The 12,095-nt window shown below is 45.2% G+C and overlaps 1 protein-coding gene and 1 non-coding gene across 2 annotated transcripts in view; both read left to right on the top strand.

Annotated features, from left to right (window-relative positions):
* The first annotated feature begins 3,251 nt into the window (after window positions 1-3,251).
* Window positions 3,252-3,370, top strand: LOC112475716. The gene has a single exon (XR_003044833.1). It is a non-coding gene; the product is annotated as a 5S ribosomal RNA (ribosomal RNA).
* A 5,945-nt stretch (window positions 3,371-9,315) lies between these two features.
* NMT2 (N-myristoyltransferase 2) overlaps window positions 9,316-12,095 on the top strand; it is a 33,039-nt gene continuing 30,259 nt past the window's right edge. The window contains exons 1-2 of the mRNA XM_015585632.2: window positions 9,316-10,417; window positions 11,547-11,682. Coding sequence (XP_015441118.1) covers window positions 10,305-10,417; window positions 11,547-11,682 — 249 coding nt within the window. The 5' untranslated portion in view covers window positions 9,316-10,304. The remainder of the gene's footprint in view (window positions 10,418-11,546; window positions 11,683-12,095) is intronic.

The following is a 12,095-nucleotide window of genomic DNA, read 5'->3' as shown; positions in this document are numbered from 1 at the left end:
ACCCTGTTTTAGGTGCTGGGAAGACAATGGAAAAACACTGTCGTATGGATCTTACATTCTAGTGAGAGGAAGACAAACCAATAAACGATATATTTTTAGCTAGCAATAGTTATATGAAGAAAAGTAAAGCAGACGATTCATAATAATAGCTAACATTTACTGAGTGGTTTCTATGTGCCAACTGCTGACACTAATGTATTAACTCATTTTATTCTCAGTTTTTAATTTATTGAAAACATCATTCTTTTACAGGTATGGAAGTTACAGCACAGAGAGGTTAAGTAATGTTCTCAGAGTCACACAGCTAGGAGTAGCCGCCAAAGGAGCCAGGATTCAAAACCACGTGGTTAGACTGTAGCTAATGCCTGCAGTTCTTTTCTTCTCGAGGCTTCTGGGAGAGCTTTCCTCACTCAGGGCCTGCGAAGCAGTGCTTCTCATCCCTGTATAAATACTGCCAGATACCTCCGGGTTTGGAGGAAGGGTAGTAAATTTCATACCAAAGTCTGTTGGTCCCTGTCAATTTATTTTTAAAGTTCAGATGAGAGAGAGGAGGAAAAATAAAACCTTAAAAAACCAGAGTTAACAAAAATGATAACGGTTTCCCCATTATACCAAAATAAGTTAATATAATTTTAACAATACAGTTTGTGTGTGGGGGGGGGGGGGTACATAGTATCAATTAACTCCTAAAATGTAACTTAACAGAAAATTTCATTATACAAGTGTCCAGTAAGTTATAGAATAGGTGATATAAACATATTTAAGGAATTTTTGGTGAAAGAGTCTGCTATGTTTTTATGTCTCTATATCTATTCCAGTTGTCATGAGTTTAATTTATCTGTTTCAGAAAACAAACCAAAAAACGATTCACATTTAAGACAAAAATTTCTGGATTTTTTGTTGGTGGAGATATTCCCATCCAGCTGGATGGACATCCATACCAGTCATCACCTCTCAGCCTATATCCCTCTGGATGAAAGCTTCTTGGAAATTTGGAGATATTTTAAACTGGGTGTATTGGGTAGAAAAGCCGTGAGTTCCTGGGCTCCTGGTGGTTTCTAGAAAAACCATAACCGGCAGCAGTTAAAGGATGGAGGCAGGAGAGGGATAGTTCTCTGGGCTTTGAACCCAAGGGCATTTCTTTGATGAACCCAACACAATTCTGAGCACATAGTAGATGCTCAAGAAATATGTGATAACAGGCTGCATTTGACTTTACCATCCAGGTAAGGAGGACTGTAGCTTTCAGAGGTATTTTACTGTCTGGCGATATGGGATTGGCGCCACCTCAAGAGCCAGGAAAGCATTAGAGACCTTATATCAATAGCTTTCTTCTGTACCCCCCTCACGCACACCAGCACAAGTGCACACATCAATTACTCAGTCACAATACAGCAAATTCACTGCTTTACAAGGAACCAGCCGTGGGAGCATTGAGGAAGGAAAGCCTGAAATATTCAGAGTCCCAAATCAGAGAAGTGGAGATGTACTTCTCTGTGGCACATTTCACACTCCGGTGTCTGGCTGTGATAGGTTCGTTTAAGCCCAATTGCGAGTCAGATATTTATGGGAGCCCTTAGCCACTAGACGATTTTAAATATAAACATCACAATAGTGCAGATTTGATTCTCCTGGTGAAAATGAACTGCTCCCTTTGGGGTGAGACTGCCTTACTCTTTTTAGACCACTAGGGTACCCCTTGGCGTACCCCTTGGCATATCCTAGTGGTCTAAAAAGAGTAAGGAGTCTCACCCCAAAGGGAGCAGAGAAGTACGAAGCTGCAGTTCAAGTGCTTGTCTCAGTGTTTCTCATTGTGGAACGTACCTTTCCTATTTTAACATGATAGAGGAACAAATTATCCATTTCGAATTAAAAAGTGTATGATTTTAATACATGGAGAACTGACCGAGAGTCCTTTTGTGACCTAAGGGTCGGGCGAGAAGGCTAGCACTTTGTGTCAGTGAGGATACTCTAAGTTACAGTGTGGTAAAAACAGCTCCATGATTCTGTCCTGTAAGTCAACAGAGGTTGGGAGAGTCTCCGGCCTGCAGTTCATGTGTGCGGGCAGCGGCTTCTGCTCCGCAGAGGAACTCGGGGACACAGGCTCAGGGTGGCGCTGTCACCTCTCGAGGCCGTCATCCTGACAAGGCTGCAGGCCTTGGCTGGAAGGGCAAGTGAGCAAAGAGAGAAGTCTGACGGCTGGCCGGGCTTTCACGTGCAAGGAACACCTGTTACTCTGCTCATCTTCCATTGGCTAAGCCAAGCGCCCGCCCACGCCTCACGTCAGGAGGGCAGGAGGCCTGAGCATCATACCCTCCAGGCCCGCCGGAGAGGGGATTCAGAAACAACTGGTGAGCGGCCTGAGTCTTTGGTGCCGCTGCTGCCCTTCCTCTTCTCTCCCAGTGAGAGAGACACTGATCGGCCCAGTGGCTGGGCCCAGCAGCCACCGTGGGGGCAGGGAGGGGACAGATGCAGAGACCGGCTATTTGCAGGGTGGGGTTGGGGAGTCACTAGAGGGCCAGCACCAGCTCCTCCTCCTCCTCGTCCTCCAGCCAGGAAACGGAGAAACCAACACACGCCCCCAAGAAGAAGGAGAGTAAAGTCAGCATGAGCAAAACTCCAGACTCCTCTCCACCAGCGCCGAGAGGATTCAGGAGGGACTGGCAGATGTCACTTTAGGCTCCCCACCTGAGAGCTGGTCCCAAAGGCGATAACGCCTGTGAGTGGACAGTGACCATTCTAGGGCCACCAGATCCATGTACGAAGGTGGCATAGTCTTCTTTGATATCACTTCACACCAGAACATCGCTTCAAGCCGCCAAAGGTTACATTTCTGACAAGAATCTATCGCTCTAACGTTAATCGTCTAGGAGTTCTGTGCGTGGACCTAAACATATTCGGAGTCCGGCACGAACCATTTCTCAAGTCCTCGTTTCTGGCTGCTCACTTCTTACAGGCCACAGTCCTGGCGACCCCCTGGCAACAGAGCAGAACGTGACAGGATGGCCAGACAGTGGCCCAGGAGCCACGCCACGTAAATTGGCTTTTTGCAATTCTGACATTATTTGTGTGCCACAGAGAGAGCTGCTTATGATTTTGAAGGGGCGGGAAAGGGTGGATGTTGGTAAAAAGTAGGGTAGTTCTGTAACAGATATTATTCAGTCTTATTTCCTAAGGTTTTGTCGTAACTTAAGATGAGCTTGCTATAGGAGACAGAATGGGTAGTAGCAACATTGAAAATTGTCATTCGTCTCTACGGCCATGCCACCCTGAACAAGCCCGATCCCGTCTGATCTCAGAAGCTAAGCAGGGTCGGGCCTGGCTAGTACTTGGATGGGAGACCACCTAGGAAGACCAGGTGCTGTAGGCGTTAAAAAAATAAATAAACAAGTAAATAAATAATAAAATCATCATTTGTTCTGCAGCATTAGCTGAAGCGTAGAACAGGGGAGAGTAGACATTTGGGTCCAGTTGCTTGTAGTCAGTAAATGCAAAGCAACTTAATTTGTACAGGTGACACACGTGACTGTTTATGCAAAGTCCTTCTGAGATGACATACTTTTTCGTTTAAAAAGATTGGAACTTGCTTTCCCTTCTTGGAAGGGAACGTTGATATTTAACAGTTTTTAGGGATTGTCATTTTATATGTACATCTAATGGACACGTGGCTGTAAGATACCAGGTAGGAAATGAGTAGTTACGTGTTTTTGTTTTGTATGCCAATATATTGTGAAAAGATGAGAGGCTTGAATCATCATGAAAACCTGCAGTAAAATGCCTTAAGCTGTTCACCGTAAAGCGTGGAATACAACTCGCTCGGCGGATTGGCTGTATGCTGCGAACCACTGAAGTCTGCATTTGTTACTGTGCTAATAAACAGTATTAAAGCAAACGCAAAAAAATACCGGTGACCACGAATGATGTTTACCACACGTCTGAGCAGGAAAAACCCAGTTCCCCCCCCGTTTCTCCTTTATTCTCACGCTACTGTCACACTCACAGCCCTTCTGACACCAGATGTGGGTGTTTTTCCTACACCGCACAATTCCGCGACTCCATCTGGGTGTTCAGGAACTCAGCTCTTTCCAACACTATCTACCTGGCGGTTGCGTCATGTCCCATGGGTCAAGGGCTCGGTCCTACATGGCTGCCTCCTCCCTACTTCAGATGACATCCGCGAGTCCCTTCTAGTTCGATTAATTTAGATGCCCAGAATTCAGGAAAACCATCTACTTGCTGTTTACCAGTTCATTATAAAGGGTATGGTAAAGGATACCGATGAACACCGGATGGGAGAGGTGCATAGGACAAATGCGAGAGGAGGTAGCAGCTCCCACGCCCTCCCCAGGTGTGTCCCCCTTCCACACCTGCCTGTGTTCACCAATCCGGGAGCTCTCTGCACCCTGTACTTTTGGGATTGCTGTGGAGGCTTTGTGAGTGGGCCTGATCGCTCATTAACTCCATCGTCAGCCCTCCTCTCCTCTGTGGAGAAGGGGAAGGTGGGGCTGAAGATTCCAAGTTTCTAATCCTGGCTTGGTCTTCCTGGTGACCAGCTCCCGTCCAGGAGCCCACCGTGTCCCCTCATTAGAACAAGACTCTCCTGTCACCCAGGAAAGTACAAGGATTTTAGGAGCTCTGTGCTGGGAACCGGGGAAAGAGACCAATATATCTTTTTTTCTATTCACCTATTTTATAAAGAAATGAGAGAAATTTTGTTCTGAAGGCGCATATAGTCCAGTGAGGACAGCAGATAACACTGGGCTTGGAAGGATGCGCAGATGGCAGGGGGTCCCCTGAGTTAGGGCACCTACTAAAGATGAGGGAAGGAGCAAGGTTTCTCCGAGGAGGTGACGCTGGGCCTGCATCTTAAATGACAAGCAGCTGGCGGGGACACGGAAAGAAGGGTGTCCTGGCTGCGAAAACAACATGTTTAAATGTGTACTAATAACAGTACCTGTTATTTATTGACCGTCTTCCTCCACACCAGCCACTAGGTGGCGCACTTAACGGGCCCTGTCTGGTTAATTTCCCTTAGGCCTCCCGTTTGTGTTTTATCTGTTGCCTTAAGAACAGATGCTTCATAGGACAGGACTTTTCTTTGTTCTTGTTGTACGTTATGTTCCAGTGACTATTGCTGTCTAACAAACCAGCAACCGGTTTATTATGCCCGCAGATCCGATCCCATGGGTAGGGGATTCGGAAAGAGCACGGTTGGATGGGATCTCCCTGGGGGTCTTCAGGTGGTTGCAATCAGATTTCGGCTGGGGCTTCCGTCAGACGAAGGGCTAGACACCCAAGCTAGCTCACTTGCGGGGCTGGCCGTTGATGCTGGCCGTTGATGCTGGCCATTGGCCGAGCTCAGCTTGTTTCTCACACAGTGGGCCGGCCTGTGGTCTCACCAGCATGGCAGGGGTCTCAAGGTCATCTGAAGGAGAGAATGTTTTATGAGAACCACGCGGGAGCTACGTGGCCTTTTCTCACCTAGACTCGGAAGTCACATATTGACACATTTGTCGTGAATGATTGGTTGTGTGTTACCAGCCTGTCCGCGAATTTCAAGGGGAGCGGAACTAGATTTTGTCTTTCATTGTGGTGGTGGTGGGGAGGAGGGGGGCGGGTCTTAAAAATTTGAGCATATGTTGAATACTACCACCTTCTGACCACAAATTATTTATGTCCTCCCATACGCAGAATACATTTGCCCTCCCTGAGGCCCTCCCCCAAATTATATCGTGTTCTGGTTTATTTCTTAGGCTCAGGCTTGAAGTCCAAAATTTTGTCATTTAAGCCAAGGCTGGGTGTGTTCGAGGCCCCTCATGGTGGGTCCAAATACCCATGAACTGAGCTGCTGCATCATCCACCCTCCACCCATCGTGAGACAGTGGACAGGCGCAGGACAGCCACTGTAGATGTCCCTATCCAGAAAGAGGGAGATAGAGAACACTCCCCATCTGTGGTCCGAGCCGTTCTGAAACTTAGCAACCTGACACCGGTTCTTTGATTCGAATTTAGCCCTACTTTTGGGGAGCTGCTCCCCATGGCTCTGGCCTCTGACCTTTGGGCTCTGGGTTGCACCCTTTGAGTCATCCGTCTAAAAGGAAACTGACTTAGCAGTTGAGTGAGTAGCCTTCTGCATCTGCTTCCCGCTTATAAAAAGCTGAGGGTCCAAGGCCTCTCTTCATTTTGTTCTGGTCTGTCATTCTTTTAAAAGTGTCACGGGCTCCTCGTGCTTTAATTTACAATCCACTCCACTTGGCAAAAGCCACCCACAAATTTCCTGCAGATAAGCTTTCCTCTTCCTTGGGCAGCACCTAGATCTTTCTGACGTCCTAACGTCCTAACGAAGGGTCAACGTGGCCAGTGAGGTTTGACTTTCTCTGTCCTGAGACTCTTTCTTAACATGCAAATCCTTTGCCTTCTGGAGATGCTGGGGTAAAGTGTGGCTTTATTTTTTAATCTAGAAAGCACTGGCTGGGTTTATATAGTCCCTAACTTGCACTCAAAACCTGAGCAGCTCATTCTTTAAGCGCTCCTCTCTCATTTTGTTATAGTCAGTGGGGAGAAGCCAGCACTTTCAGCCCTCTGCCCAGAAATCTTTTTAGTTAGATCGTCAAGTTCATTAGATACGTTTTCTATTTTCCACATTATTCCTGGCAGCAGTTTTATCAACGTCCCTCTACTACATAACAGGGACCTCCTTTTCTAAATCTTTTCTTTATTTGAAAATGAAGAAATCATTAAAATACTGTTTCTTTATTTTTCTTCGAGGCCTCACCAGCAGCCTCCTGGAGGCCATCTGGCTTCTGCTAAGTCTCCTCAGGGCCTTTCCACCTGGTCGTCATGCGGGTGCCTTGAGTTTTAGGTTTTTGTTACAACAGCCCTCCATTTTCGGATACCGAATTTCTGTTCTAAGTTTTTATTGCTGTGTAACAAACCATCACAAACCTAGTGACATAAAACAACTACCACTTTATGCGCTTGCAGATTCTGTGGGTAAGGAAGTTGGGGGACAGTTTCTCACCTAGGGCTTCTTGTGCAGGTGCAGTCAGATGTTGCCTTGGGGAGTCTTCTGCAGCCTTGACTTAGCTCATGGTCCAAGAGGGCTCCCTCCCGCGGTCGCTGGCTGGTGCCAGCTGCTGCCTGGAAGTTGAGCTGCACTGTCTACCAGCCTGGCGGTCTCGGGGCAGTCAGACCTGCGACATGACTCCTGGCTTTCCCCAGGGGTGAGCATCCCAAAGGAGCCAGGTGGAAACTGCATGGCCTTTTGTGACCTAGCCTTAAAGTCATAGAGTGTCACTTCTTCTGTGTTAAGAGCAAACCGATAAGATTTGCTCAGATTCAAGGGGGAGGGGAAGAGATCTCACTTCTTGTTGGGAGAAGTATCGAAGAATTATCAGACATGTTTTGAAACTGGAGTAGTGTCTGGCCAAGGGAGAACCTCACAATGTAATTGCAAGAAGTAGGCATGCCCACCTCTCTTATTATATCTGATGGTTAGTCTTTGGGCGATACCGCGTGTCCCCAGTAATAACAAGTTATGGTTTAAGGAGCTTCGTGTATTTATAATGTATTTTTGTAAAATAGGGACACAGTACTTCACATTGTATACCTTCTATTCCAAATGAATTAGAGAATCCCCCCCCCCGCCAAGTCATAAACAGAGGGAAAAGTATAAAAGGATATTTATATAATTTTAGAATAAGGAGGGCCTTTCAAAGCAAGATTTAAAAGCCAGGAAGCCACAAGAGAAAATTTTTAAATAGTAGACTCCATAAAAATTTAAAATGTCTCTGCAGGAAAAGATATCATAAATACAGCCGAAAGCTAAAGAAATAAACTGGGTAAAGTATTTGTAATCTAAATAATAGATAACAAACTAGGCGAAGTAATCTAACCATAAAGTAGTATTTCATAGGTCTGTTGCAAAGATTAAATGAGATTAAAGTTCCCAAAGTAAAAATATCTAATAAACGATAGTTTCTATCCATGCTAATATAAAGAGTACCTACAAATCCGTTTTTTAAAAATATGGCTAACAGAAAAAGGCTATGAATGAACAAATCGTGAAAAATATAAATGGTCAATAAACACATGAAAACGTGTAGCCTCACTTGTGACTAAATAAAGAAAAGTCGAATCTGCAGTGAGATTTTTTTTTCTACCTGTAAAACTGTCGGGGATGAAAAAGAAAGGTAATATTTCAGTCTGGCAGAGAAGTGGGGAAACTGACGTTTTTCTTTGCTCGTCTTTATCCTTCATGGGCAAAGGTGTTTTTTTCCCTCCTCTGGCTTCTTTCAGAATTTTTTGTCTTTGTGTTTCTATAGTTTGAAAATGATATGCCTAGGTGTCGTTTTTTAGGGCATTTATCGTGCTCGATGTTTTCTGAGCTTCTTGGATCTGTGGTTTCGTGTGTAACATGAATTGGGGGAAATTCTCAGTTTTTATGGCGTCAAATATTTCTTCGGCTCCTCCTCTCTTTCTTCTTCTTTGGGAATGCCCATTACGTGTGTGTCGCACCTTTCGTAGGTGTCCCATGGTCCTCGGATAGTCTGTTCTGTTCTGTTCTCTTCGCTTTTCAGTCTTGGGGGTTTCTGTGAAGGTTCCCCTGGCTATATCTTCAAGCTCAGAAGTTCTTTCTGTAGCCATGCCCAGTCTTCTAATAAGCCCATCTAAAGCATTCTTCATTTCTGTTAGTGTTTTTAATCCCTGTCATTTTTTCCCTTAGGATTTCCATCTCTCTGTTAACATTGCCCGGCTGTTCTTCATGCTGTCTGTGTTGTCCGTTTGAGCCCTTAGCATATGAGCCATGGTTGTTTGAAATTCCCATCCTGATAATTCCAGCATCCCTGCCAGGTCTGCTTCCAATGCTTGCTCTGTCTCTTCCAGCTGTGTTTTTGGCCTTTTGGTATGCCTTGTAATTTTTCTCCTGATAGCCAGATGTAATAAACTGGGTAAAAGGAACTGCTGAAAATCGGTTTTTAGTGATGTGGTGGTGAGGTGTGGGGGATTGGGAAACACTCTATAGTCCTGTGACCAGGCCCCAGTCTTTAATGAGCCCGGGCCCCTGGACCGTGAACTCACCAGGATGTCTCTGTTTTCTCCTCCCCACTGTAGGTAGGACAGGACGGCGAGAATGGGCTGAAGTCGGGTGTCCCCAGGTCAGTCAGGCCCCCGGCAGGTCAGGCCCTGGGGGCCTCATTTCTCCCGAGGGCAGACATCCTTAGGAAGAACAGAGTTCTCTGGTGTGTTTCCGAATGATTCCCCCTCACGGTAAAACTCACAAAAATGTGGGAGAGCCCTGGAGTGTTTGACGCTCAGACTTGTCCCCATGTACCCTCCAGCACTTGGTCAGTTACAGTGGTTTTCCTAGCTGGGCACTGGTTCCTGTGGTGGTTTCAGCTGGTGACCGTCTGCTCTGGGGAGCAGTGACTCCCTGCATTCACCTCTCGGTCTCTCCCAGCTGAGGGCAGCAGTTTGTCCTGTGTCGCTGCCACTCTTACAGACCCAGGAAGAACTGTTGATTTCTCAGTCTGTTCGGACGGCATGATGACTTCCAAGCTCCTTACCTGCAGAAACGGAGACTGTGACTTACTGTTGGTGGAATGGAAATAGATCTAACATTTATTAAAGCAGTCTTAATTATCTACTAAAACTAAAACTCTGCACGCCCTTGGACCTAGCATGTCCACCTTTGGATGTGCTAGCATGAATGAACAAGGATGTAAGTACCAGAATATGTTCTGGCAGCTGCATTTCTAATATAGGAGTGAAGTAGACGTATTTACACATATGGGATGCTCTCCAGCTGTTAAAAAGAAACGAGGTAGCGCAATATATCCTTGGGAAGAAGTCCAAGACATATCGTGAAATGGAAGGAGGAAAAAGACAAGTTTCAGTATGTTTAAGAATCAGTTTTTGTTTAAAACTTACTCATGGTAAGAACGAAGGCATGCTTTAGAGAAGACAGACAATTTTGGAAGAATATATTCTGGAACAACTATTGTGTCTTATGTGATGAATACGTATTTGAGAATTAGGTAACAATTCAAGAAAGAACGGGTGAAGACCAACAGGGCTAATTGAGAACAGTGAGATGCGACTGGTCATTTCCATCACTTTTCCCGACGTCAGGCAATAACGAGATAATAACCTCTGACTCTGAATTTAATTGACCTTCTGGGGACATTACAGTAGGATAGGCCCAAATAAATGGAAAATTTAAATCTCTTTGTGCCTCATTTGCTTTCAGAAGAGGACACGCAGAAGATGACAAAGGTTCCAAACAAAAGTGTTTTACCAAAAAAATGTTTTCCTCATTTGGAGTTTTTTTCATTGTTAATCCTTCTAGGAAAAGTCTATCTCAGGAAAAATGTACCCCTCTGCAGAAAAGCAGTTTCTTTGGTTCTGTCGTGTCCAGGTTAGTGGTTTGTTGTACTCAAAGATGTTCCTAATGAATTTTCTTTGATAACGTGTATCGCTCCCTTAAAAGGCTAAATAGAGCAGTGGCGTTGTGGTAACTGTGAAAGCTGTTTCGCTTCTGTTGCGAAATACGATTTATATCTACAATTTTCCTGCTCAGATGACTTCTCAGCACCCTGCGGGATGAAGAGTATAGACTGATATTCTTCTGAGTTACTCGTCCTGTTAACTTCCTAATCCGACTAAATTTCATTTCCCACTTACCTCCTCACACAACACCAAGCCATTCTTAGATGTCAGCAGAGTGTCTGAGAGTTGAACTCAATTCTGACACTGTCTGCCCAGAGATGGCATCAGATCCCACAGGTTATGCCTTCGGGCATAAGTCACAAGTCCAGATTTTAACCTGTACTTCAGACAGACGGGCTGTAAATCAGATTCCCAAGACCTTCTCCACGGATTCCGTTAATTTGCTGAGAGCAGCTCACAGATTCGGGAAACATTCTACTTACTAGATTACCAGTTTATTCTAAGAGTATCCACCTCAGGAACATCCAGGGCGAAGAGATGCATAGGCCAAGGTGTGGGGAGGGGCTAGAGCTTCTCTTTTCTCTCCAGACGTGCCAGCACCTCCACGTGTTCACCAACCCAGAAGTTCTCCAAACCCTGTCCTTATGGGCTTCTATAGAGGCTTCTTTGCATAGGCACGACTAGTTAAATCACTGGCCATTCTCCTGCCCCTCTCTCCTCCCTGGACGTTGGGGGTGGCACTGAAAATTCCAACCCTCTAATCACATGACTGGCTCCACTGGCAGCCAGCACTGTCCCTAGGTGCTTTCCAAAAGTCCCTCATTAACACAAGAGACACATTTAAGCTGTCATCATTCAGGAAAGTCCAAAGGTTTTAGGAGCTGTTGAGTCAGGAACCATCAATGAAAAACCAAGTATATGTGAAAAATAATATATTTTGGTCACCTGAATGATCAAATATACATGTTTCTTATAAATCACAAGATAACACATCCTAACATAGTTTTTCTTTCTCCTACGTGTAACGTGTGTTGTCCTAAATGATCCATTTTATATAACGATCTGTTTTGTTTTACCCCCTGTGAATTTCCTAACAGAAGTGCCAGAGGGGACTTGGGTGCCAAAAAGAAAAAGAAGAAACAGAAGAGAAAAAAGGAGAAACCAAATTCTGGAGGCACCAAGTCAGACTCTGCATCTGATTCCCAGGAGATTAAGATTCAGCAGCCTTCAAAAGTGAGAGCCCTGTTTCATTTCAGCCTGTGTAGCTGCTCATGCATGTGAGCTCAGCGCCCTGTCGGATCAGAGGTGTAGTTAGGGTTTGGTCGTGACTGTGCCGATAGTAATCGGAGGGTATTTGCAGCCTTCCTAAAACTGACACAGGCACCCAGGTAACTAAGACGTACACGCTGTGCTTTTGTATGTATGAGGAGACCGCCTGCATTTTTCCCGTTTCTCAGCAAATTAAGTTTATAGATTGTAGTCGTAGAACAGACTCTCAATGTGAGCGGTTAGGTTTTGTTTTTTGAAGTGACACTAAATATTTGATGACTTTTAGTTCGGAAGATATTCACGTTTTAATTTTTCTGGGTGTCTGTCTAATTATCTGAATAGCACAACACCATCTGGCAGCAGATTTCAGCAGGCGC

Source organism: Pteropus alecto, unplaced genomic scaffold (genome assembly GCF_000325575.1).
Source record: "Pteropus alecto unplaced genomic scaffold, ASM32557v1 scaffold11, whole genome shotgun sequence".
NCBI classification, from domain to species: Eukaryota; Metazoa; Chordata; class Mammalia; order Chiroptera; family Pteropodidae; genus Pteropus; species Pteropus alecto.
This window is presented reverse-complemented; position numbering and strand designations above follow the sequence as displayed.